Source organism: Rissa tridactyla, unplaced genomic scaffold (genome assembly GCF_028500815.1).
Source record: "Rissa tridactyla isolate bRisTri1 unplaced genomic scaffold, bRisTri1.patW.cur.20221130 scaffold_29, whole genome shotgun sequence".
Taxonomy (NCBI): Eukaryota; Metazoa; Chordata; class Aves; order Charadriiformes; family Laridae; genus Rissa; species Rissa tridactyla.
This window is the reverse complement of record NW_026529507.1, coordinates 1,920,036-1,947,996: the sequence shown is the minus strand read 5'-3', so window position 1 is coordinate 1,947,996 and position 27,961 is coordinate 1,920,036. Positions and strand designations below refer to the sequence as shown.

The window sequence follows — 27,961 nt, the reverse complement described above, 5'->3', positions numbered from 1 at the left end:
CAGAGGTGCCCATTGCTTCTCCGTGCCTGTGATCACAGAGCTGCTACACAGCAGCACCATGACCAAGCTGCCAGAGCACTCAGGCCTTAGATCAACACAGGGGCTCAGAAGGAGAGTGTGGAAGTGAAAATAGAGCAGCCCCAGAAAGAACAAGTGCTGGTGCTCTGCAAGTACTGGGATTCTTTCCCCTCCGCCTTGGCGCTCAGGCTCTACCCCTGCAGCTCTACCCGTGCAGAAAAGGCCTGAGAAGAAGGATTTTGGGCATGAGTCTGTGAGTCTCAGAAATTTGGATAGATAGGTAGTAAAAAAAAAATCTCAAATAATGACATTTATTTGTGGACAAAAGTATATAATTTAAAAAAAAAAAAGTAAGAAAAAGCCAAAACCCTCAACCAAACCTAACACACAGTTACCTAACCCCTAACCAAACCTACAGAAGACGGGCTTGGCGTATAATGAATTACATTATGAGTGATTTGCAGGAGACAGTTTATTGCTGCAGAAAATAACCTGGTCATTAATTTCCAGAGGGCATCCTTGAGCTCCTGGTTCCTCATGCTGTAGATGAGGGGGTTCACGGCTGGAGGCACCACGGAGTACAGCACAGCCACCACCACATCCAGGGATGGTGAGGAGATGGAGGGGGGCTTCAGGTAGGCAAACATGGCGGTGCTGACAAACAGGGAGACCACGGCCAGGTGAGGGAGGCACGTGGAAAAGGCTTTGTGCCGTCCCTGCTCAGAGGGGATCCTCAGCACGGCCCTGAAGATCTGCACGTAGGACAGCACGATGAACACAAAACAACCAAAGCCTAAACAGGCACTGACCACAAGAAGCCCAGCTTCCCTGAGGTAGGAGTGTGAGCAGGAGAGCTTGAGGATCTGGGGGATTTCACAGAAGAACTGGTCCAGGGCATTGCCCTGGCAGAGGGGCAGGGAAAATGTATTGGCCGTGTGCAGGAGAGCATTGAGAAACCCACTGCCCCAGGCAGCTGCTGCCATGTGGACACAAGCTCTGCTGCCCAGGAGGGTCCCGTAGTGCAGGGGTTTGCAGATGGCAACGTAGCGGTCATAGGCCATGACAGTGAGAAGATAAAACTCTGCTACAGCACAGAAAAAGAAAAAAAAGACCTGTGTAACACATCCTTTGTAGGAAATGGCCCTGGTACCCAAGAGGGAATTGGCCATGGATTTGGGAAGAGTAGCAGAGATGGAGCCCAGGTCGAGAACAGAGAGGTTGAGGAGGAAGAAGTACATGGGGGTGTGGAGGCGGCTGTCACAGGCGATGGCCGTGATGATGAGGCCGTTGGCCAGGAGGGCAGCCAGGTAGATGCCCAGGAAGAGCCCGAAGTGCAAGAGCTGCAGCTCCCGTGTGTCTGCGAACGCCAGGAGGAGGAACTGGGTGATGGAGCTGCTGTTGGACATTTGGTGCCTTTTGGTGTGGAGCACTGAACAAGGAGGAAAGCACAGTGACAAGTTAGGGGAGACTTTTCTGAGAAAAATCAACACCAGTTCTCATACCTCACACTCTGCTCTGCTTTTCCATTTCTGTCAGATCTTCATTCAGCTCTGTGGCTGGAGCTCTGGTTGGTTCTGTCCAGGTGTGCCAGGAGGAGCGGGACCTCTGCCCGCCGGATGCCCAGGAGTCAGCCCTGCTCTGCAGCAGCAGATTCGTGGGAATGGGGTGGGCAGTCCTGGTGTCCCAATTTCTCAGATAAACCTCTCCTCGTGAAAAAAGGGCTTGTCAGTCTCTGCACTCCCATTGCCATGAAACCACAGTTGCAAGAGTGTTGGAGAGAGGTTCTTATACAGCTCTCTCCCGTCTCAGCAGGAGATTCTCTTGGATTTCAGAAACCCTCACCATTTCTGCTGCGTTCAGGGACAGCAAAGGGAGTCCTGCCAGGCCAGGGGATTGTCTGAGGGTTAGTGCAGAGCGAGGGGAGCTGGCCTGTCCCTCTGTCTTGTTCCCAGCTGCCCTCTGCTTGTGCCTTTCTGAGACAGAGGGGAATCACACTCACATGTAGACCTGAAAAGACACCAGGCGCTGCTGAGAGCAGAGAAACCCACTGCCGAGAGCTCAGCGTCTCACCTTTTCTCAAGGTCTCAGCACCCCACTTCTCGCCAAGGACACACATGGCTCGTTTCACAAACCCAGCAGCCTTTCCTTGGTCGTAGCGTCTCTGCGCTTCTCCACTGGGCATTCAGGTAACACCAGGATGCTCCAGGACAGACTGGCATCCTGGAGGGCAGCGCAGTGCTTGGAAGGACACCCCAAGGAGACACCCAAGTGTCCTAGTGATGGTATCTCAGAAGGGGAGAGTCAGCTCATTCCCCAGCCACATAGACTACTTTGCCCACAGCCCCACGGGTTAGAGGAGAGCTTGGACACTTCATTCCCATGGAGACACTTGCTCAGGGGAAGGGGTCTGCATTGGAGGGGATCATACAGAGTTTTCTGAATCCTTCCTCCCACAGCATTTCTGGTTTCTCTTTCCTCTCATTCCCTGATCATAGCTCTGCTGCCGGGAGATTTTCCTCCTGGGAGGTGTTTCCCTGTCCCATGTCTTTTCCCTGTCAGCTCTCACAGACCCCATCCCAACCCCTGTGCGCTCCCCTTGGCCCCACAGAAACCTGCCTGTTTGCCGGGCACTGGCCGGGTTCACGTTCCTGTTTGCAGGTGGAAAAGGGCAGGTCAGAACAACCCCGATGGGTCCAGCAGAGCTGATGCTGGTGCTGCCCATGGGCAGAGGAGTGGCTGAAGGCACTCCAGGAGGTTCCTGGCAGACCTACTGATCACTCAAAGCTACAGCTCAGGAGTCTCACTGACTTCTTCCCACTTGAGAGCTCCCTATACATGTATCCCTTGTTCTACCTCCCCACCCTCTCACTAGGAAAATAAAAACACAAACGCAGGAAAGCTCCTTATCTGTAACGTAATTCCTGCCTTGAGCTTTCCCTCAAACAATCCCTTGGGAAATGTCCTGGGGGTGAACTGCAGCTGAGAGCAGCCCTGCCCCACGCAGCACCCCCTTGACAGCAGGACACTCTCCTGCCAGGAGTTGCCTCTTCCCCCCACAGCTTCTCCCCGCACTGCTGTTGGGAGCTCCTCAGGTAAACGGAGAGCTGATCCTGACAGGAGATAAGTCCCTGCCACGGCACAAAGCACCCTTGGGTGAAGGGACCCTGCTCTGAAGGACAGCCCTGGGCACCCCTGGCTGCACACCCACCTTCACACTGCAGCCATCCCCGGGTGAAGGCAGCTGATGTGCCCTGTCCCTTTGACAGAGCCACAGGGAAGCCCTGCTCCAAAGCAAGTCCTTTTCCTCTACGCTGGAGAAACTGTGAGAGACCTCCTGGTAGATCCCAGAGGCTGTGGGATGTGCCAGCTTTGGGAGATCATTCCAGGAACCGCAGCTGCATTGCCCTGCAGCCAGAGACTTACCCTGTTCAGGGCTGTGAAGATCTTTCTCCAAGCGAGCTCTCCTCTCTCCTCCCACCCCAGACTGCCTTTACACTCTCTGCCTCCCTCCTCTGCCCTCGCTGCCTGCAGGCAGTGCCCTCAGCCCTGCTGCGCTTGGCAGAGGAGCTGCTCCTGGGCAGAGCTGTCTCTCTGCAGCGCTGCCCGCTTGCCATCAGCTCCCTCCATGCCAGGAGCCCAGCCCAGCTCAGACGCAGAGGACCAGCCCAAGGCAGCCCTTTCTCTGCCCCCGCGGGGCTCCCTCCAGGTGTCCCTGGGGCTCCAGGGGAACCTGCTGGGAAACAGGATGAAGTCACCACTGATGTTCCCTCCCTCAGCTGGGCAGAGACACTTCTTTCCAGAACTTTTAATTCTCCTCTCAAAGTTACATCGAAATATCACCTTTTTTGGTCTTATTATTAGATAACCGCAAGCTCTGCTGGAGCCGTTCATAGAGACAGGGCATCGTCTCAGGGATCATGAATGAGCCTGGTGGGAAAGCCCTTTGGCCAAGTGAAATGGCAGCAACCTCCAGATCCAGCAGTGGTCCATATCAAAACTGAACTGAAACTCAAATAGGAATTCCAGGGCACCGAGATGAGCTTTAGGTAATTCAGGAACAGTTAAACGAAGAAAAGGGAATAATGTAGGACCGCTGTCGAATTCAGTAGGAGTAGGACTAGACCTGAGATATTCAATGTCCTCTTTGCCTCAGTTACCAGCAGCGAGGTCTCCCAGGCCTTGGTGCTTTGAGGCAGGACTCTGGAGGAGAGCAACCAGCAGTGGATGGGGATCAAGTCAAGGGTTACTGGAGCAAACTACACCCTTACCAGTCCACGGGTCCAGAGGTTTGCATCCAGGGGTGCTGAGAGAGTGATTTTTCACTAGGAAGTGTTGGTCTGTTATGATCCCAGTAAGAAAGGCACTCCGACTTCATAATGTATGTTTTGAAACGCTGTTCATGTGGTCTAGCACTGTACGGAGAGTATCCCAGGGGCAATCCTATGTCTTTTTAGATGGTGGGAACTCCAGGATGTGTGCATTAAATGGGCCTTTGAACTAAGACCCCACACAGGTCACGTGCACGAGGTCCCGAACCCCACCTTGGCAGACCTCCACTCAGCACTCTCTAGTTCATCACTACTTCTCAGAAATGGGGAGCGACACACTGGGACACAGCCACATGTGTGGGGCCACACCGGTGCTGAGTTGAGGGGGATGAGAACTCAGGTTCTCTGGGTGGCCCACACTCCTCCTAATGCAGCCCCATATGCAGCTGGCCTTGTTCATAGTGTCCCTACTCTACGGGCTCGTAGGGCATCCCTCGTAGTGCCCAGGCCCTTCTCCTCAGAGTCTCTGCTCAGCCCGTCAGGTCCCAGCCTGTGCTGATGTATGGGCTTATTCTCCCCCTTCCCCCCCGGCACCCACCAAGGCAGGACTGACCACTTCTCCTTGTAAAACTTCAAGTGACTTCCACTGCCCGAATCGCAGTTTCTCAAGGAATCCATGGACTGAAGCACCATTTACTCAGCTTTTAATGTTTGCACGCAGCTGGCTCATCTTGACTGGGGTGTCTCTCACAAGAGAACAGCATGAGGAGTTGCAGGGCACTACAAATACTCCTTCCTAGAGAAACTGTGGGTCTGGTACTGGTCAAGCCATAGGTCTGGACCCAGAGGGGAAGTTGCCCTTTCTGGGAGAGAGCAGCAGGAACACGTGGGGCTCTGCCTGGGGGGAGGTGATGAGTCAACTGAGAGCTGAAGGGCCAGCACGAGAGGGCAGGACATGGGCACCGCTGTGGTGGGTGGATGTCTGCTATGGATCCCCTGACCAGGAAGAGGAAGCAGATGAGGCCTTCTTCAGACACCTGGAAGAAACCTCATGTTTGCAGGCCCTGGTCCTCATGGCCGACCTAAACTATCCCAGCATTTGCTGAAGGGGCAAGAGAGTGAGGTGCAAACCACCCAGGAGGGGTTTGGAGCTCATTGGGGATGTCTTCCTTACAAGGGTGACTGTGATGCCATGAGGTGAAGTGCCCTGTGGGACTTCCTCCTTACAAACAGGGAAGAGCTGGTCAGGGCTGTAACAGTCAGGGACGGGAAGGTAAAGGTGAGGCTCCTGAAAGAAGCAAGCCCATAGCTTTTCCCTTTTGGTCCTTCCCCTCTTTTGTGTTGCTTTTAAAATCTTCTTTTGTTTTTCCCCCTCACAGCCAGAATGATTTACCAAAACTGGTTTTCAGCGAGAAAGTGGTCAGTGACTGAGGACCTTTCCCTCCTCCCTGTCTTGCTTACCTTTACTTCCCACGTCTCCTCATTTGTCACTCTCTCCATGCCACTTTCTCCACTTTCTGAGGTGTTTTCTCTTCCAATAGAATTCCTTTTAGCGTATCCTAAATGATGTATTTAAATAAGACTAGAGGAAGAACTAGAGGAAAAAGACTAGATTGAGAAACACCAATTGTGGTCTCCATTTACTGTAAAGAGACTCTTGGGTAAAGAGCGCATGTGCAATAACTTACCTACTGTTTCTAGTGAAGTCCTACTCTAACTCCCCTAATAACTTTGTTCTTTGTACATCAAAGGATGTCTTCTTGCTTTCAGATGATTCTCCTCTCCATTCTGTTTTCCTTCCAGCCTGTGCCCGAATGTCCCCATGAACCTCTTTTCTCGTCCTTCTACACTCTTTCGCTCTGTCTCATCTTCTTTTAACCTCCTGAAGCATTGTTTCCTCCACTGACCATCTGCCCTTGAACACTGCAGCTTGGATGCAAACTATTGAACCATACCAGTGTCACGGAGTTCCTTCTTTTGGGCTTCCCCTCCCTCCACCATCAGGAGGTGCCTAATGGCAATAACTCTCTGGGCTTCGGACCTGGTTATCTTAGTTTGCCCTTTTGAGAGGCCTGGTTGACAGAGTCCCCTGGGAGGCAGTCCTGAAGGGCAAAAGAAGTCCAGGAAGGCAGGACGTTTTTCAAGAAGGAACTTTTAAAGGCGCAGGATCAGGCCATCCCCATGTGCCTAAACACAAGCTGGTGGGGAAGAAGACTGGCCTGGCCGAACAGAGAGCTTTGTCTCAAACTCAGGGGAAAAAAGGAGATTATGACATTTTGAAGAAGGGGGAGGCAACTCAGGAGAACTACAAGGATGTTGTGAGGTTATGCAGGGAAAAAATTAGAAAGGCCAATGCCCAACTAGGTCTTTGTCTGGCTAATGTCATAACAGACACTAAAACATGTTTCTATGATTACATTAGAAACACAAAGAGAGCTAAGGAGAATCCCCATCCTTTATTGGATATGGCGGAAAACATAGTGAAAATGGATGAGGAAAAGGCTGAGGTACTTAATACCTTCTTTGCCTCCGTCTTTACTAGTAAGACCAGCAGTTCTCTGGGTACTCAGCCCCTGAGCGGGAAGACAGGGATGGGGAGCAGCATGAAGCCCCCATAATCCAAAGGGAATAGTGAGGGACCTGCTACAGCACTTAGACATACACAAATCTATGGGGCCAGATGGGTTCCACCCACAGGTACTGAGGGAGCTGTCGGAGATGCTCACCAAGCCGCTTTCCATCATTTTTCAGCAGTCCTGGCAAAGCGGGGAGGTGCCAGTTAAGTGGAGGTTAGTAAAGGTGACACCCATCAACATAAACGGCCAGAAGGAGGATCCTGGGAACTACCGCCCTGTCAGTCTGACCTCGGTGTGGGGAAGATCATGGAACAGATCATCCTGAGTGCCATCATGTGGCACATGAGGACAACCAGGTGATCAGGCCCAGTCAGCATGGGTTCATGAAAGTCAGGTCCTGCTTGACAAACCTGATCTCCTTCTATGAGAAGGTGACCCACTTAGTGGATGAGGGAAAGGCTGTGGATGTTCTTTACCTGGACTTTAGAAACGCCTTTGACAGCATTTCCCAAAGCATTCTCCCTGAGAAACTGGCTGCCCGTGGCTTGGACGGGAGTACTCTATGCCAGGTGAAAACCTGGCTGGATGGCTGAGCCAAAGAGTGGCCAAAGTGGTGGTGAACAAAGTTTAATGCAGGTGGCAGCTGGTCACAAGTGGTTTTCCCCAGGGCCTACAACTGGGGCCAGTTCCTTTTAATGTCTTTATCAATGATCTGGATGAGGGGATCGAGTGCACCCTCAATAAGGTTGCAGACGACACCAAGTTGGTTGGCAGTGTCGACCTGCTTGAGGGTAGAAAGGCTTTGCAGAGGGATCTGGACAGGCTGGATCGATGGGCAGAGGCCAGTGGCCTGAGGTTCAACACAGCCAAGTGCCGGGTCCTACACTTGGGTCACGAAAACCCAATGCAGCACTACAGGCTTGGAAGTGGCGAGGTGGCTGTTGGTGTCTTCTCCCAAGTAACGAGTTACATGACAAGAGGAAATGGCCAGGAGTTGTGCCAGGGAAGATTTAGATTGGATAGTAGGAAAAACATTTCTTCACTGAAAGGTTTGTCAAGCACTGGAATACTTTTATTTTCAGCCAAATCAAAGGGATTTGGTTGGTATCAGACAGCCAAGTTTAAACGCATGGGGGATGGAGGGCCCTGGGGACAGCCCAGTCCAAAAATCCAACCCCAACAAATCTAGCCCAAAAAGAAAAACCCAACCCAAACACCCCCAACCCAAAAAAACCCAACCAAAACCACCCCAAAATCCACTCCAAACAACTAAAAATCCCAGGGTTCAAAAAACCCAACCCCAAAAATCGAGTCCCCAAAACCCAAAATCTAATCAAAAAACCATAAACCGAACCCCCAAAAACCCAATCCCAAAAAACCCAAACAAAAAAACCCAACCCAAAAATCAACCCAAACAACCCGAAAAATCCAATCCGAAAAATCCAACCTGAAAAACCAAACCCCAAAAATCCAACCCCAAAAATCCAACCTGAAAAACCCAAAATGCAACCCAAAATATCACTCAAAAAACATAAAATCCACCCCAAAAAATCCAAGCCCAAAAAATCCAAGCCAAAAAAGGTAAAGCCCAAAAATTCCAAAATCCAAGCCAAAATCCAACCATTAAAAAAAACCCCACTCCAACTTCAAACCCAACCGACCCAAAATCCCAGTGCTCAAGGCCAGCTTGGATGGCATTGGAGGAACCTGACCTGCTTGAACATGTCCCTTCTGATGGCAGCCCCACCACTGCGGGCAGCACATCAGCAGTTGCCATGCCACCACCGCCAGACAATCAGCACTGGCCCTGTCACTGTCATGTCACAATGGCTGCCTGACACACCCATGCAGGGGTAAAAATCAAACCCAAAAAACCCAACCCCAAAATCCAACCCAAAAAATCAAACCCAAAAAAGTCCAAAACCCAACTCCAAACAACCCAATCCCCAAAAAACCCAACCCAAAATTCAACCCAACCAACTGCAAAAATCCAATCCAAAAAGTCCAACCCCAAAAATCCAACCCCAAAACCCAAAATCCAACCCAAAATCTAACTGAAAAACACCCCAAATCCACCCCAAAAAATCCAAGCCCAAAAAACCCAAGCCCAAACATCCAACCCAAAAAAATCCAAAATCCAATCCAAAATCCAACCCAACAAAACAAAATCCACCCCAACATCCAACCCAACCCACCCAAAATCCCAGGGCTCAAGGCCAGCTTGGACGGCGTTGGAGGAACCTGACCTGCTTGAACATGTCCCTGCCGATGGCAGCCCCACCACTGCGGGCAGCACATCAGCAGTTGCCATGCCACCACCGCCAGACACTCAGCGCTGGCCCTGCCGCCCTCATGTCACAATGGCTGCCTGACACGCCCGTGCAGGGGTGAAAATCTAACCCCAAAATTCCAACCCAAAATCCAACGCAAAAATTCAAACCCAAAAAAATCCAAAACCTGAACCCAGAAAAATCCAACCCCAAAAAACCCAACATTAAATTCAACCCAACCCACTTGAAATTTCTAACCCGAAAAATCAAACCCAAAAAACCCAAAATATGACCCAACATCTAACTGAAAAAAAACAACAATCCACCCCAAAAAATCCAATCCGAAAAAATCCAACCCAAAATTTCTAACCCGAAATATCCAACCCGAAAAAAATGAAAAACCCAACCCAAAATCCAACCCGAAATTCAGCTCGGTTAACAGAAAAAATCTAACCTTAAAAATCCAACCCGAAAAACCCCAAATCCAACCCCAAATACAACAACAACAACAAAAAAACCATACAAAATCCAATCTAAAAAATCCAACCCCAAAAACCCCAAATACTCAATGGAAAACTCAACCAAAAAATCCAACATAAAAAATCCAACCCTAAAAAAACCCGCAAAAAACGCCAAATCCAACCTAAACGACCCAAAATCCCAGGGCTCAAGGCCAGCTTGGATGGCATTGGAGGAACCTGACCTGCTTGAACATGTCCCTGCCGATGGCAGCCCCACCACTGCGGGCAGCACATCAGCGGTTGCCATGCCACCACCGCCAGACACTCAGCGCTGGCCCTGCCGCCCTCATGTCACAATGGCTGCCTGACACGCCCGCACAGGGGTAAAAATCAAACCCCAAAAATTCCAACCGACCAACCCATAATTAAACCCAAAATCCAACCCCAAAACGTGAACCCCAAAAAACAACTTAAATAAATAAAAAAAACAACCCCAAAAATCCAACAGGAAATGTCCAACAAAAAGAATCCAGTCCAGGAAACTCAACATCCAATCCAAAAGCCAAATCAAAAAACCCAAAATCCACCCCAAACTCCAACCCAACAAACCCAGAATCCCGGGACGCAAGGCCAGGTTGGACTAACAGCGTTCTGACCTGTATCAGGAACAGTGTGGCCAGCAGGACTAGAGAAGTGACCGTCCCCCTGTACTGGGCACTGGTGAGGCCCCACCTCGAGTGCTGTGTCCAGTTTTGCGCCCCTCACCACAAAAAAGACACTGAGGGGCTGGAGCAGGTCCAGAGAAGAGCAATGAAGCTGGTGAGGGGTCTGGAGAACAAGTCTGATGAGGAGCAGCTGAGGGAGCTGGGGCTGTTTAGCCTGGAGAAAAGGAGGCTGAGGGGAGACCTTCTCGCTCTCTGCAACTCCCTGAAAGGAGGGTGTACAGAGGTGGGGGTCGGTCTGGGGGCCGCCTCCGCTGTGCGCTAGTGCCTTGGTACCCGGGCCTTGGGAGAGGGTGCTGCCACACACACAGATGCAGCTCCTCGGGGCTTGTGAGCCGTGCTTGGTTGCTGAGGAAGTGGTGCCTGGCTGGTGTGTGTCCTGTTGTCGTTTGAAGGTGGCTGTCAGAGACCAAGAAGTGGGCGCTTTCCTTCCCGTGTATCTCGGACAGGAGGCACTAGCCCCTTCTGACACAAAAGTGTGCCTGGGCACTCTCAGTGGCCACTTCTGCGCGTGGACTCGCACATTTAGCACGAACCTGTGAGCTGCACTAAATGGCCGCATGGTTCATGGTGCTGGTTTCGCGTCTGGTTGAAAACCTCTGGTTTTCATCCAAAGACTTCTGCATCCAAAGATGCAGCGTCCCTGAACCTGACAGTGCCGGTGCTTGGCCATTCGTGGGTTGGTTTTCTCTTCAAGGCAGTCTTTGATTAGACCAGTTCTCATTAGCAGGGGGCCCATTAAATGCTGCCGGCCTTCCATCCCCTGCAACAACCTGCAACATTCTAGTCTCCAAAGTGTGCCGAAGAAGAAGGCCGAAGAAGAAGTGCCTAAAAGCATCCAGCCTACGCTGCTGCAGGCTATGCTGGACGAAGACCAGGACGTTAAAGGGAAGGCCGAGACCATGGTCAAGGAAGTGCTGGAGCAGGTGAAGGCGCTGGACCAGTCCGTCCACGTCTTAAGGAGGGCTCCCGATGAGGTCAGCGGAAGCTCGGTTGCCAGTGCCAGAGGGGCAGATCCTTTGGACACTTCTTCTTCTTGGGCAAAGCTGCTCATCTTGCAGCCACTGCAAAAGGCTGTTGATATCTCCCGAGTGAGTCGTGAGACTGCCAAGGAGAGCACGCAAAAAGCCATCTCCAGAATTCAGCAGCTGGGTGCAGAATCGGTCGGGTATGCCAAAACCATTGACCCTGAAGTTGTGGAAACCTTGAAGAAGAAGTCAGAGGAAGAAAGGATGTCAGAGCAGAATTCAGAGAAGCTTCAACCAAGGAAGGTCTTGCCACCTCTCAGCCTCCCTCCAACAGTCCCACCTGCAGAGGAAGCAGGAGAAATCAAAGAGCAGATCTCACAGACTCTCCTCCCACCCCTCCCCTGAGGCACTGAGCAAGATGCTCCCCAGCCAACAGAAGGCCTTCAGCAGTCCCGGCATTACACCTCTGGAGTCACAGAAGCAACTAACTACTTTAATAAAATATTAATAATAAAATAAAAAGAAACTATTGAAATCTATACGATATGCACAAAACTGTATCAGACTCCCAGGATGACGATCACGTCACCGGCAGGCACTGGGAAAGTCCCAGACTGGACTCAGCGATGGACGGGAGCTGGATTCCCGATCTGGGTTTGGGAATGCACGGTTCAGGATTAAAGTCGGATGAACTGACAGAGTCCTCCTGGGACGTCGGCCGTCGAAAGAAGAGACTGCCCCATGTGATCCCTCAGCTTTTATACTGAGCGTGGGGCAGGTGGGATGGAATGCCCCGTGGGTCAGTTTGGGATCCCCCGTCCTGTCCCCTCCTCCCCGCAGGTGCCGCCCCTCTACGCTTCTCCGCTTCCCCCCCTCCAACGGGGCAATAACACAGTGAGCTGAGCTTGGCTGTGACAGCAATAAGGATGAGCAGGAGCCTCTCTGCACACCGTTCCTTGGCATAAATTAGAAACAACCAGGTCTTATCACTCTGGGAGCGAACAGCGTCTGGACAATACGCTGTTAATGTCAGAGAGTTCAGTTGGTTAGAAGAGGCTTAGCTGCAGAGTAAAATTACTGAACACAAAATTGGTTCTGCTTTACCTCAAACCAGGACGCTCCCAAGGGCTTGCTTGTACCTACAGGAGTCACGCCAGGCCACACCGTGTCTGGGCATTTTCCCTGCAACGTTTTCCCTCGTCTTCCTCCCTCCTACAGCCCTGGTCAGGCTAAGACCCAGTTTTACAGGGAATGTGAAGTAGGGAAGAGAAAAGCAGCCAAGGTTTTAGCCTTGTGTAGGAAGCTTTGCGGCTGGGCTCTCTGAGGGGCTGGTCCAGCCCTGCAAAGCTCTACTCATGCCGTAGGCGAGTCCCATCTGCAGGTGCTGCTGAAGGCTGCGCCTTCTTCTGTGCCTTTATCCTCTGGTCCCCTCAAGAGCCCTGATGGGCCTTTGGGTTCCCACCCAGGGCCCTCGCTGGGCCTTTTGGTGTCCTGCCAATGGATGGGCTTCAGCTTGTTGTCTTTGCCACGGGACCCCTCCTCTTGTCTTCTCAAGGCCTGTTTCCTTCCCCTGTCCCCCCCGGACCAGTGTGTGGGCCTTTCGGGGCAGCTGAGGGGCCACCAAATGGCCTTTGGGTGCCTCCCAAGGACCTCCATTTCTCTTTGCGTGCTTCCTAAGGCCCTCTGCTTGCCCCTTGGTGCGGCCCTGGGCTCTAGATGTGCCCTTTGCTGCAGCCCAGAGCCCTCTGGCTGCCTCTCGATGCCCACCCCGAGCCCTTGGCGTGCCTCTGGGTACCCACCACGGCCCTCCGTGTGCCCTTGGGTGCCACCCAGAGCCCTCCCGCTGCCTTTCTCTATGCCCGGGGAACTCCTTTTATCCTCTTGTCCCCTCCAGCCTGGCTGGAGCCCTGCCAGAGCAAAAGGAGCAGGGGAGAGGGTTTAGGCTCCAAAGCTACACTTACAGTGTCCAAAGCCTCATTTTTGTTTTCCAAAGTCTTAGTTTGGGCTTCCAAAGCCTCATGGTAGGCTCTAAAGCACCATTTTCATGGTCCAAAGGCTCCGTTTCAGTTTGCAAAAGCTCCTTTTCAGAGTCCAAAGCTGCATCTTAAGTGTCCAAAGCCTCATTTTCAGGCTCCAAAGCATGGTCTTGACGATCCAGCCAGTCGTTTTTAGGGTCCAGGTTGCACTGTAAGTGTCTAAACCCTCATCTTTATGGGCCACAACCCTTCTTTAAAGATCAAAGCCACATTTTTTAGGCTCCAAAGCCTCATTTTTAGAGTCCAACACCTTCATTCCAGGGCTGAAAGGCTCCTTTTTTGGGTCCAAACCCTCACTTTTAAGGTCCAAGACCTCATTTATATGTTCCAAGCCCCACTTTTAGGTCCAATGACTCATATGAAGGGCCCAGAGCACCATTTTTAAGGCTCAAAGTCTGATTTTGGAGGGCCAAAGCCTCATTTTCAAAGTCCAAAGTTTCATTTTTGTAACCAAATCCTCATTTTTAGCTTCCAATACCTCATTTTCAGGGACTAAAGCCCCCTTTTTCGGATTCAGTCCACAATTTGGAGGGCCCAAAGCCTCATTTTGAGCCTCCCAAGCCCCATTTTTAGGGTGTAAAGCCTCAGGTTTTGGTACCAATGTGTCATTTGAGGGCACAAAACCTGATTTCAGGGTTCAAAGCTTCCATTTCATTTCCAAAGCCCCATTTTTAAGGCTGAAATCCTCAGTTTTGGGACTCAAAACCATCTTTTCTGATCCAGAACATTTCTTCAGGGCCCACAGCTCCAACCTGAGGGTCTGAACCCAAAGGCGCAGCTTGTCGCCTGGCAACGTCCGCCCTCCCCTCTGTGTCCCGCCTATCTGCCCCAAAGAGCCAATCGCCTTTGAGGAGGCGGGAGCAAGGCACACGATTGATGTGTAACCAACCAATCAAGCTTCAAGGCCTGCAGGGAAGGTGGCAGGAGTCAAAAACAACCCTTGGCACCCTGTGGGGGCGGGGCATGTGGGCTCCACCAATCACAGCTGGAGTTCGAGCAGCACACAGATGATTGATAAGCATCTGACCCATCAGTTGATGGGAGGAGCAAGGCAGAAGTAGAGCCAATGAAAGAAAAGATCCTGGGCAGAGTGACAGCCCAGGCAGCCAATCAGAGAGTGCACAACCTCAGGTGACCTGCGCCTGGGCAGCCTGACCACCTGGGAGCCAATCAGGAGCCGCCTCCAGGCAGGGCAGGCCCCAAGCCAGGGCAGAGTGACAGCCGAGGGGACCAATCGGAGGCAGCATCACCTCAGGGGAAGGGCGGGTGCTGCTGCTGTGCAGCCTGAGCACCCAGGAGGAGGGCGGTGGGCTGCGCCGGGATGGGGGAGGGTGATGCTGGCTGTGGGGCCGCCCGCCATCACCTCACCCACTCCCCTCCCTCAAGCCCAAGCGACGCCTCAGTAGCCTGAAGGCTTGTGAGGAGGGGGGGACACGTCCCCGAGATGGTGCGTTGAGCAGGGGGAGATGGCGGTGCTGGGCCCTCCCCCTCAAAGCCGGGGGTGCCCAGGGTTGATGCTCTCCGCCCCCCTCTCCCCACAGCTGCTGCTCATCAGCTCCTTCCTGACGCTGCCCGACCTGCTGAGCCTGGACCCGACGTGCTGCTGCCTCCCCTCCGCACCCTTCTCCCCCGCCAGTGCCTGGCCCTGCAAGAGGGCCGCCATCCTCAACTGGGAGTCGGCCGTTGCCACGGGGGCGTGGGGGTGGTGGCACTTTGTCCCACAGCCAGTAACAACGTCCCGGCGTCCCCCCCCTCCAGACACCAAGGGGCCGTACCTGCAGAGCCTGGGCCGCGGCTGGCAGCGAGCACTGATGGCCTCCATCCTGTCTCCCCCCTCTCATGGCTACCACAAGCTGGCGCTTGCCCAGCAGCACCTCTTCCTCCTGGGTTACAGCAGGACCCACCTCTTGCTCCGTGACTCTGGCCGTCACGCCTGCTCCTGCCAGGCCCTCTCCCACGGCGTCAGGGATGTATGCCGACCCTTCACTCCCCCTTCCCCCCCTGCCACCGCCATGCTGGCTGACCGTCCCCTCCTCCCCACAGTGACAGTGGATCCCCGTGGGGAGCCCCCCCACGCCTGCATGCTGACGGAGCAGAAGCAGAGCGACACCCTGGAGGTGTTCGACCCAGCCGACGTCCAGCACATCTTCTGCATCAGCTTCCCCTCCTCCATCCGCGTCAAACAGGCGGTCGTCACCAGCACGGAGGTGACGTGGAGCCTTCTGCTGCTCACAGGTTTGGGGGGGACACTGAGGAGATGGGGAGAGCACCTTGGGGTGTGGGGACACTGCGGGGAGGGGGACACACATGCCAGATTCAGCCCCCTGACTTCCCCGTGTGGGAGCGCAGAGGAGGGGCAGGTGTACAACCTGCAGCTGACCCTATCCCTGACCCCAGTGTCATCCCTGTAGGTGCCATGTCCCCATCGCTGTCCCCACAGGTGTCCTGGCCACACCACTGTCCCCAGCCCTGTCTCTGTCCCTCCAGGTCTCTTGTCCCCCTCCCTGTCCCCACAGGTGCCCTGTGCCCAGGGCTGTGGGGACAGCGGCCGCCTGCTGGGCTGGTTCCATGGCAGCATCAGTTTTGTCCACCTCCGTGTCACAGTGAGACCAGGGGACACTGTCGACCCCACTGGGGGCTGGGGAGGACCCCAAGGCTCAGTTGTGGTGTGTAATGTCTCCTTTCAAGAGTACAAAAACGCACTTTTAGTTTCCTAAGCCCTTTTTCAGGCTCCAAAGAGGCATTTTTAAGATTAAGCCAGTCAGTTTTAGGGTCCAAGGTGCATCTTGAATGTCAAAACCCTCATTTTTATGGTCTAAACCCCTCTTTTAGGCACCAAATTATCATGGGTTTGATCCCAAAGCTTTATTTTTAGGGTACAAACTCTCATTTACAAGTTCCAAAGCCCTTTTTAAGATTCAAAGACCCATTGTCAAGCTCTCAAACAGCATTTTTAGCATCCAGGCAGTCGTTTTTAGATTCACAGCCACATCTTGACTGTCCAAAGCGAGAGCGAGTGGCCCACACGCATGTCCAGATGGGCCTCCAGGTGGGCCCCGGGGTGGCTGGGCAGCAGCCGGGCAGCGGCGTGGCAACATGACGATGTGCAGTGCGGTGTCGTGGCAACGTGACGATGCAACAATGTGCGTCTGCTCTCTAGAGCCGCTTGCTGGGAGACTGGCTGTGGTGGCCGCAGCTGGGTGCCTCTGGAGCGAGAGGTGGCAGCGCAGGGTCACAGCTCCAGGAGAGCTCTTGCAAGGAGCCATGGAGCACCGTCTCACTGCTGGCGTCCCAAAGGTGGACACACTGCTGAGCACAGTGGGGAGGAGGGGAGAGGTGAGCAACGGGCCGATGGAGAGGGCTCAGCCCGGGAGCCGGGGACACGTGGGGCTGCTCTGGGGCCTCAGGGCATGTGTGGGGAGCTGGGAGGGATGGAAAGGTGGTGGTGCTGGGCAGAGTTGCGGGGAGTCGTGCCTCTCTGCCCAGCATGGCTCACGGCTAAGCAGGTGGCAGGGGTTGCTGCGACAGGAGGCGGATGTGGGTTGAGGAGAGGATGGGAGTTGTGGGGCCGGGGGCGAGGAAGCAGAGAGCAGCTTTTGACGGGGCTTGCTCTTGGCGCTGCCCCTGGTGGGAGTCTTGTGAGAGCCTTTCTAGCAAGTGCCGTGCAGGAGGCTTATGGAGATAGTGCCTGAGCGCCCCTGAGTGTGTGTCTCTTTCTAGCTCGGGAGCAGGAGACAGCCACTGGCAGAAGGACCTACAGCGTTGCTGGACCTCCCGCTCGGGGTCAAGGTCCCCGTGCTGTCTGGCTCCAAGCCTGTCTTCTGCAGGACAAAGCTGGGGGAAAAGGTAAAGGAAGTGGAAAGGGGTAGAAAAGCTCTCCTCTTTGACAGAGTCCCCCTGTCCTTCCCCCTTGTGGCCAGCTGCTCTACAGTGGGCGCTGCAGCCCTTCAACGTGGCAGCGCAGGGGAGGAGAGGGGAGCTCCTGGCTCCCTGGCACAGAGACAAAAAGGAGGACTTGCCAGTTTTCTGGGTTGGTTTCTGGCACCGTGCCAACGCGCGGCCGGGGCCCTGCCTGCAGCAGGCGTCTGTGTGTCCAGGTGCTGGGGCAATGTGCCCTTCTGGCTCATCCAGCAGCATTGAGCCGGGCCCCGGGGCACACTTGAGGGAGAATCATAGAATCATAGAATTGCCCTAGCTTGGAAGGGACCTTTCAGATCATCTAGTCCAACCATCAGCCTAACTCTAAGAAAAACCATCATTAAACCAAAGGTCTCTCAGCACTCTGTCTACCCGTCTTTTAATTACCTCCAGGGATGGTGCCTCAGCCACTTCCCTGTGCAGCCTGTTCCAATGCCTGAAAAACCTTTCAGGGGAAAGATTGTTCCTAATATCCAGTCTAAACCTCTGCTGGGGCAACTGGCGGCCGTTTCCTCTTCTCCTGTTGCTTGTTTCTTGGGAGAAGAGACCGACCCCCACCTCTGTACACCCTCCTTTCAGGGAGTTGTAGAGAGCGAGAAGGTCTCCCCTCAGCCTCCTTGTCTCCAGGCTAAACAGCCCCAGCTCCCTCAGCTGCTCCTCATCAGACTTGTTCTCCAGACTCCTCACCAGCTTCATTGCTCTTCTCTGGACCTGCTCCAGCCCCTCAATGTCTTTTTTGTGGTGGGGGGTGCAAAACTGGACACAGCCTCTTCTGGGTCGGTTGGGTTGGATTCTGGGTTGGATTTGGGGTTTTTTGATTTGGATTTTGGATGGATTTTGAGTTTCTTGGACTGGATTTTTGGGGTTGGATTTTTGGACCGGTATTTTTGTGGTTGGTTTTTGGGGGTTGGGTTTTTGGGGTTGGGTTTTTTTGGGGATGGATTTTGGGTTTAATGAGTTGGATTTTGGGTTTGATTGTGGGTTGGTCAGGTCGATTTTTTAGGGTTGGATTCTTTGCCTTGGATTTTCACCTCTGTGCAGGCGTGTCAGGCAGCCATTGTGACGTGACGGTGGCAGGGCCAGCACTGAGTGTCTGGCGGTGGTGGCATGGCAACCGCTGATGTGCTGCCCGCAGTGGTGGGGCTGCCATTGGCAGGGACATCTTCAAGCAGATCAGGTTCCCCCAACGCCGTCCAAGCTGGCCTTGAGCCCTGGGATTTTGGGTGGGTTGGGTTGGATGTTGGGGTGGATTTTGTTTTGTTGGGTTGGACTTTGGACTGGATTTTGGATTAATTTGGGTTGGATGTTTGGGGTTGGATTTTTTGGGCTTGGATTTTTTGGGCTGGATTTGGTTGGTTTTTTTCAGTTAGATTTTGGGTTGGATTTGGGGTTTTTTGGGCTTGGATTTTTTGGGCTGGATTTGGTCGGTTTTTTTCAGTTAGATTTTGGGTTGGATTTGGGGTTTTTTGAGTTGGATTTTTTGGGTTAGAAATTTCGAGTTGGTTGGGTTGAATCCTGCCCAGCCCCATCCTTGGCTATTGAGCCATGAAGGAAGATGCAAAAGGGCTCAGCAAGCGTGAACATCGTACGGCTGGGGCTGCTCGGCACTATGACCAGCCCGGCCAGTGCAGGGTCTTTCCATGGCCACAGGGCACTGCAGCCCCCTCCTTCTACAGAGCAGCACCGCCAGCTCGGGGCCCTGCAGGGCGCATGAGGAGGCAACCGTGAACGGCCAGCCAGGCCAGCAGAGACACACTCACCTGGGGAAAGGCTCTCTGGGGAGAAGGGGTGTCTCTGGAGAAGAGCAAGGGAGCATTTGTTTGCCTGCAGGGAGGAATCCGTGAGAAAGAGAAACTCTTTCTGCAGGCACACGCCTGGGGCAGGCTGCTCTGTCGCTGGGCCAGGGTGCTTGATCTGGCCTGGGGAGAGGGGCTGGGACTGGGGGAGCTCAGGCAGTCTGTGGTGGGGATCTCCTGGACTTGAGACCAGGGATCACGAAGTTTCACTAACCTCCTTTTCCTCCTGCTGTGTTCAGCCTCCAGCCCAGGGGCTCATGGGGAAACAGAGACCCCTCTCTGCCCCCCAGCAGCTGCTGAGCCCTGTAGAGGGGCTGTGGGGTGAGCTCCCCAAGTGTTGCTTCACCCTGTGGTGGGCTCTGCCATGGGGCCAGCCCAGAATGGGCTGCTCTGCTGGTCTGGGTTCAGCTGGGTGAGGGCGAGGGAGGTGAGGAGAGCTGGCCTGGACTGCAAAGTGACCAGGAGAGAAAAAAACCAAAGAGCATTAGCTGGGCGGTGTGACCATGCAGGGCGAGGACACGCTCCCGTGGGTGTGCAGTGCAGAGCCAGGTGTCCATGAAGGGAGCGGAGACACGTAGGTGCAGGAGAAAGGAGGCTGCTGTGTGCCCTTGGTGGCATGAACAGACCAGGAAGGTGTCCAGGACATTCATCACCCCAGCATGTCCCATAGGCCATTGCCAGCACCTGCCACTCGCCCCAGGTAATGGGTGAGGTTTGCTGGTCTCAGCGCCTTTGTCAGGGGAACACCCCACCGTGCCCAGTCTCTCTACTTGCCCAGACCTTGGTTGACCCCACAGCAGGACTGTCTGCGACCCTCCGTGTGGGACACGGCTGGGGCTGGGAAGCGGTCAGGCACTGAGGGTGCTGTCAGTGCAGGAGGGCAGACATGGACTGAGCACTGAGGGCTCTCAGGGCATTTTGCCCTGGTGATCTCTCCCCACCCCTGAACCGATGCATCCCACGGGGCTCCTGCACAGTGGGACCGAGCGTGGGGCTGGGGCTGGGTATGGAGAGGGCACTGGTATGGGCCACAAAGCAGGTGTCCAGGAGGTGAAAGTAAGGACGGGTTACAGAAAAGTACTTGGCATTTATTGTCTGTGTTGCACAAGAATGTTTTTAGGAAAGGCAAAGCTCACCTGGAGCTGACGGTTGCAAGGCAGTCTTGATGCCCTCCCCTCTGCCCCTAATTTTGCTCTGGTCACCCCCAGAGTAGACAGTACTGGCCACTCTTCTTGTTCAGCAGTCTCTAGGGCCAGTTGGATGGCTTTCACTTCTGCAAACTGCCTTCACACCCTTTCTCCTTCCGTGGCTTCAGCAACTTTTTGTGTGGGACTCCACACCACAGCTTCCGATGGTTTCCTACAACACGACAGGATCTTCAGTGAACGGAGCATAACACCTTTCATCAGTAGATGACAACTCATTGTATGAGGGTGCCACCTGGGCAGGAGCCACCTCCTCATGAGATGCTCCAAAATCTATGCCCTCTGGACAGTCCGTAATCTCTTCAAGGATTCCTGGAGGTTTGGTTTTCCTGGTCGAGCTCACTGTGTGATCAGCACTACCCGCTTAGTCCATGTAGCGTCAGTCGCGTGATGTGTGGAGGGGATATCCAGTGTAGCACAGGCAACTGCTGTGCCAGGAGGAGCCGTGCTTGCCCATCAACAACTTCTGAAGTGGCTCAAACCCCCTCATACGCTGTCAGGATCTCTTTTTCGGTTGGGGTGCTGAGGGCTTCCGATCCTCAATACCCTCATCTCCAAAGCCTAGAGGTTGACCTCAGGTTTCTCCCGATGATTTCTGCCAGAGGCTCCAGGTGAGACCACGTGCCCCAGCTGCACTGTAGAGACCATTACGCACGGCTGGTCCTGTCTGGACAGACCCAAGAGCTACCACACGAGCTATCTCCTGTTTGATCTGCTCAAAGGGTTGCTGTTGCTCAAGGCCACACTCAGAATAGATCTTCTTTCAGGTTACTCCATAGAGAGGGCTCACAAGCTGATTATAACCTGGAATATGCATTCTCCAGCATCCCACAAGGCCTAAGAAAGCTTGTGCTTCCTTCTTCTTAGCTGGTGGAGACATGGTTGCAATCTTGTTGACCGCATCCGTAGGGACATGATGGCATCCATCCTGCCATTTTATTCCCAAGAACTGAATCTTCTCTGCAAGTCCCTTGACCTTGCTTCTTTTATGGCAAAACCAGCTTTCAGAAGAATCTCAATTGCTCTTTTCCCCTTTTCAAACACTTCTGCTTTGTTGCCCCACATGATGAGATCATGGATGTATTGTACATGTTCAGGGCTATCAGGCTCTTCCAGTGCAGTTTGGATTAGTCCATGGCAAACTGTAGGATAGTCGATTACAGAATCACAGAATGGTAGGGGTTGGAAGGGACCTCTGGAGATCACGTAGTTCAACCCCCCTGCCGGAGCAGGTTCATCTAGAGCACGTTGCACAGGAATGCGTCCAGGCAGGTTTTGAATGTCTCCAGAGAAGGAGAGTCCACCACGTCTCTGGGCAGCCTGTTCCAGTGCTCTGCCACCCTCAAAGTCAAGAAGTTCCTCCTCATGTTTGGATGGAACTTCTTATGTTCAAGTACCTCTTGTCCTGTCACTGGGGGCATTCCAGGTGCATTGGACACCACGTGAAAGCAAACTGTGGCCTGCACCCTGCTGCCAAAGGGATTGAAAAAGAAGAATGCATTGGCAATGTCAGATGTAGCACACCACTTGGCTGCCTTTGGCACCAGTTCATATTGGAACTTCCACCAGAAGGTTCAAGCAAGTCGGGGGGCTAAGGCATCTTCTGTGCGAGGGGAACATTATCAGGGCTTTGGAAGAAGGTGGGTGAACTGTTGGAATCTCACAGGCTCTGGCAAATCCCCAAGGGACAGGGGACAGGGCGTAGCTATCTCCATTGATGAAGTGCATCAAAGGTTTTCAGAGCCACCTCCACATTTGATTTTCCACCTATAACCAGTGCTTCTCACTTTCTGCTTCACCGGTCCCCAGGGACAGGAATCTTGTCCGGTCGTTCCCTCCATGGTGTCTCCAGTGATGGGCATCAGTGGGGCCTGGTAACACCCTCACCATCTTGGGGTTTGCTGCTGAGTTTTACTTCTCTAGAGGCTTGCCCAGTGTTTGAGGGTCTACAGGATCTTGGCCGGAGAGGACTCATTTCCATACAAAATGCCATAACCAGCCAAGTCTCTGTGCATAGACTTCCTGGATTCCTCAGTTCTTCTGTGCTTAATTAGAGAGTTCTCAGATGAATACATTTCAATACTAAACAACCATAAGAAAGGATTGCTTCCTTCTTATTTTGTTCTTTATTTTTTCTTCTTACACATGAAATGATGCCAGCAATCTCCAGTTCATATTGGTCCTGAATTTCTGCTAATGGAGCCTCAAGACCCTTTAAGGCAAGACCCTTTATTGCAAACACTCCGTGGACAGGCTTTGTCTCAATCTCACCATGTCTCTCACCTGGCAACCAGGACTTACAGCAGCCTGTTCAAACCTGAGCTTTCTCCACTCCAGTCCGTAGCTGCGTGTTTCCACTCCTTGGCACCGGTTCCCACCTGCTTTACCTTGAAAACGAGCTGACACAGAACGGTGTTTCCTAATGGCCAACAAAGGAAATCAAAGGCAGGCAGAGTTCAATACAGAGAAGACATTCCTCAGCTGTATGTCAAGTCCCCATTCCCTGCCCTGAAGTTCACTTTCCATTCTGGATGGCCTTAGACCAATAGAAAACACATTTTCCTGTCAAGCACAGATCCCAGACTGTGTTCCGAGGACAAGTTTATTTTAATATATTTCACATCTATATCTCCTATCTAAAAGAGGCTGGGATCAATGAAGGTTGGATACGTTGGATAGATCCTGCCTTTATCTCTTTGCAGTCAAGCAATGGTCCCACCTGCTAGCACTTCCCTCCTATCGTCCCTTTTTTTGAGATGGCCAAATCTTTATGGGGCGTACAATGGCATAACACCATGGCCCTCCAAGTGCCAAACCGTAACCGGTGTACATGTTCCCTGAGTTCATCCAGGCACCGTCTCCTTCAGGCACCCAGAAATGCAGTGCGAGAGAACATGCTTTGGGACATGTTCCTCATCTAAAGGGAAGCTAAGCAGCCTTTAGCTCCCCACCTCCTTCTCTGGCCCCTTTTGAAAGATGCATGCAGCATTTACTTTTTGCCAGATGTCAGGGAGTCCCGCCAGCCTCCAGGACCTTTCCAAGATGATGGAGAGTGGCCTCACTGTGACATTCTCTTACTTTCCAGCACCTCTGGATGTACCCCGTCCATTCCCATGTACTGGTAGTGGTTGAGTTTGCTCCAGTAGATCCTGATTTCATTCCTATCCGCCATTGGCTGTTCTTGTCCAGAGTCTTGCCTCGAGGCACAAAGCCCTGAGAGACCTTGCTGGGGAAGTCTGAGGCAAAAAAGGCATAGAGTATCTCGGAACTCTCTCTCCCTACTCTAACTCAATACAGCAGTGTCCAACTAATATCTTTGTTTTCTTCTGTAAGAATTCCTGAAGTTGGAAATCTCGTTATGATTCCCCTGAATTTACTTTCAGGTTTCAAACTGAGTTTTGATACAGGCCAATGTTCTCCTTGGAGGATGCTGTCCTTGAAGACCAGCTGTACAGAGCTTTGCGCCACCTTCAATGCTCCTGACCATTGGATCCCCACGAAAACTCCTCAGCGTCGGCCAAAGGCAAAAGGACCTCTGAGGTCCAGCGTCTGCAGTCTTCTGTTCTGCTTCCTCACTCCCCTGGAGTGCTGGGACCCCACTACTTCAGGGTTACGACAGCCAATATTCACGTCTCTGACCAGCTCTTCCTGCATTGCAGGTATCACATCAAGGTTGGCATTATTTTTGTTGGCCCATCTGGCAGCTGTGCTAAGACGTTGTCCTAAGACACTCCAGAAACCACCTGGACTGTACGTGCTGCTGTGCTCCTCTTTCAGAAGCTGCCAGTATCATGGCAGTCCCCAGCGAGACCCAGGCTCGTACAGCCAGACGCTTCCCTGGGATCCTTCAGAAAGACTATACCCTCTTCCTCATCCTGACTGTGGGTTCCTTATCTCCCACCACGACAGGACACTTCTACTGGCCTCTCCTCTCACCCTCCCCCACAAAGGCTCACCAAACTCTTCACCTGCCCCAAGGAGTTGCGCCATACATCCAGTTAACGGCTTCACTTTCAGGAAACCCCACTCCTGATCCTTCCAGCCTGTCTCTCCTGAAAAGCCTGTAGCCATCCATTGCAGCACCCCAAGCTGTGTGCCTTGTCCCACCATGCCTTGGCAGTTCCTCTGTCAAAGTCAAAAAGCACAGGCTCTCTCTCAACTTGTCTCTTCCCCTGGCTGAGAGTTTTGGTGCACATCTGGGCTGTGGCACCTCAGGTGTAGCTCCAGGCCAAGCTCGGACGTCTCTTAAAGGAAACCTGGTACCAAGCATTGAAGACCTTCTGTGTGCAAAGGCTTTGCTTCACGGCAGAGACACGGTCAAGTGGACGGCACCTGGAAGCTTAAAGCTGAAATTGGATGTTGATGGTGAGCAAAGCCTGCTGTCTGCAAGAACAGAGAGAAACAGGGCTGGGAAGGGCGGCCCTGGCAAGAAAGAGGGTTTTTGTCAGTGGTGTCTCTGCAGCCCTCAAGGGCCTTTGACAAAGGTGAAGGTGATCTCCATGAATGACAAGGTGCTGCTGACAGGTCCCCCACGAGATTTTTTGGCCTGTTCCTTGACTGTATTATGAAGAGGGCGAGTAAATGTTGGGCAAGAGAAAAAACAGCACTTTGAGAGTGCAACACATGAGTGGAGACCCTGGTGTGACGTGTCTTGTGTTCTAAACTGCCTCACATCTACTGCATGGAGAAGGGAGAGACCTTGCCCCACTGCAGTGGCAATCAGTCACTTGTGTTATGAAAATTTGCAAGTGGCCCGTGCTGACCGAGCAGAGAGGCTAGGACACAAAGTACAGAGGTGCACGTGTAAATATTTAGTCATGCGCATGAGGCGTCCGAGCTCAATTGGGGTACCTCAAATGCGGTTAAACACAGGGTTCTTATGCCATTCAAGCATTCAGGTACCTTATTATTTGACTAATGACTAACTAACACAGACACGGAGTACCAATTCCTAATCACAGTAAAACTGCACAAAGTAGCTATATCTCTGCAGCTCCATCAGCCATCAGCCTTCTCGCGGCTTGTCTATTGATCCAGACGTCCCCGGAGTTGGTCTATTGCTAATTACTTGTCTGTGATGCTGGACACTGGGAGAGTTTCAAAGGTGTGTAAGAGGGACGAGGATACTGGCATTATCTCGGTTCTCCAGGGGTATCTTTTATCCTTCATGGACAGCTGAATGATTCTGAGAAGTCCTTATTTTGAGGGCAGGGCTGTTCTTCTGCTCCTTGTGATGAGCTGACCTCCTTTAACTCACTTACGCAAGCATGATAAATCAGTACACAATGGGAGCTAGCTAGCTATATATCTTAAGAAAGTTAATTCATTCTCATACGATAAAGACTGATGGGCATAAGAGTTAGGGAGGTAGATTTTGATAACCTTGGATCAGAGGATGTCTGTGGCCAGGTGGGTCCTGCAGAGAGCTTTTTGGTGGTCAAGGATCACCTCTTCGTCATCCAGAATGGTCCATGCCAACATGCAGGAAGTCATGCCAAGGTGGCAGGAGGCTGGCATGCATGAGAAAAGAGCTCTGAGTAACATCAAGCCTGAAGAGGAAGCACAGAGAAGGTGGAAGCTGGCTGCCTTCCAGCCTCCAGGGTTCCGTGGTTCTGTGCTGGAGTTGAACTTTCGGTTTTCCTTTTTCCTCTTTCCTCTTCCCAAGTTCTTTTCTTTAACCATTGTCGTAGATTCCTCTACAAACAGCCCAGCTTCTCTTTCCCCACAGGCCCTACATTTGCTTGCTTTGTGCCCTCTCTACGGGGCACAAAGATGTTTCTAACATAGCTGTTCTGACAATTCCTCTGCTGGACAGTACAAAATTAGGAATGTCTTTAATTCCCTGTAGTGCCCTGCAACTCCTTGTGCTGTTATCTTGTGCTGATGCATCACCACAACCATGGTGAGCTGCCTGCACGCAAACATGAAGAACGAACAAAATGGATCTTCAGTCCAGGGGGACCTTGGGAAATTCTGGGAGTCAGCCAGAAGAAACTGCTTAAGTTTTACAAAGAGAAGTGGCCAGTCCTGCATCAGGGGGAAGAAAAACACCGTATTACAGTGCCAGGTGGGACGTGACAGGATGAGCAGTGACCCTGAGGAGAAGGGCCCACGCATTATGAGTGACACCACATGAGCCAGTGGCGCATGCTGACCATGAACGAGGCCAGCTGCACACAGGGATGGATTAGGAGGAGAGGGCTACCCAGACAGCTTGACTTTTCATGCCCTTTCAGTGAGCCGTGGTGTGGCCACACCTGGACGTGTCTGTCCCTCTGTGGGAATTCCTGCTGTAGACAGGTGGGGAGGAACGGGAGAGTGCCCAGAGGAGGTCTGCACATGGCCTCTGCTTGAGGCCCCAGACCCCATCCTTCTGACCTCTGCCATCCCAGCACAACCCCAGGAACATGCTGTCCCTGGAGAAACACCAGCCTCTCCAGACAGCTCCAGATTCCCCTCCCACAGGATGGGTGGCCTTTATGTCATCTGTGTGAAGGGCTGGGGTACGTCCCTCAGTTAAACCCACGATCTTACCTCTCACCAGACACCGACTGGTGACTCCTAAATCCAGTCCAATATCTCTAAAATGTTACAAACGGACAGTCAGCTTTTTATTCCTGGACACATGGAGGAGGAAGAAGACCTTCAGGGGTGAATTTCCTCAGGCATGTTTGGAGAAAGACCCCAGCATTAAAGCACTGCACCAGGGAGATCTTGCTTTGTTAACAGAGACTCTGTGAAAGAGGCCAGCTCTGAGCCACTGTGAAATACATTTTTAGAAGGGAACCAGGTGAAACTAAGACGTAAATGTCTCAGGTGTAGTGACACAAGTGAAACCTTTGTGTAGGAGCATAAAAACCATAAATGACAATATCAACAGCAATGATGAGAAATGTAATCATTAAAAACACAAAGCCAATAACAAAACACACAAAAAAGCAGATGGAATCAAATAGTGCGGGAGTCATTTGTGGAGAGAGGTGGAACATTTCTCCCTCTTGAAAAAAATCCATGAAATCAGACACCTAATGGCCTCCTTGAGGTCCTGGTTCCTCATGCTGTAGATGAGGGGGTTCAGTGCTGGAGGCAACACTGAGTACAGCACAGCCACCACCAGGTCGAGAACTGGGGAGGAGATGGAGGGGGGCTTCAGGTAGGCAAACATGGCAGTGCTGAGAAACAGGGAGACGACGGCCAGGTGAGGGAGGCACGTGGAAAAGGCTTTGTGCCGTCCCTGCTCAGAGGGGATCCTCAGCACGGCCCTGAAGATCTGCACGTAGGACAGCACGATGAACACAAAACAACCAAAGCCTAAACAGGCACTGACCACAAGAAGCCCAACTTCCCTGAGGTAGGAGTGTGAGCAGGAGAGCTTGAGGATCTGGGGGATTTCACAGAAGAACTGGTCCATGGCATTGCCCTGGCAGAGGGGTAGGGAAAATGTATTGGCCGTGTGCAGGAGAGCATTGAGAAACCCACTGCCCCAGGCAGCTGCTGCCATGTGGACACAAGCTCTGCTGCCCAGGAGGGTCCCGTAGTGCAGGGGTTTGCAGATGGCAACGTAGCGGTCATAGGCCATAATGGTGAGAAGACAATACTCTGCTGTGAGAAAGAAGATGAAGAACAAGAGCTGTGCAGCACATCCTGCATAGGAGATGTCCCTGGTGTCCCAGAGGGAATTGGCCATGGATTTGGGGAGAGTGGTGGAGATGGAGCCCAGGTC

The 27,961-nt window shown here is 52.7% G+C and overlaps 1 protein-coding gene across 1 annotated transcript; it reads right to left on the bottom strand.

Moving 5' to 3' along the window:
* Positions 1-521: 521 nt before the first annotated feature.
* On the bottom strand, positions 522-27,961 carry LOC128903257 (olfactory receptor 14A16-like; the record flags this gene model as incomplete). The annotated part of the gene is made up of 2 exons (XM_054187269.1): positions 522-1,406; positions 27,272-27,961. Coding segments are annotated over 2 exons (1,575 nt in total), but the record flags the coding sequence as incomplete, so codon positions are not given.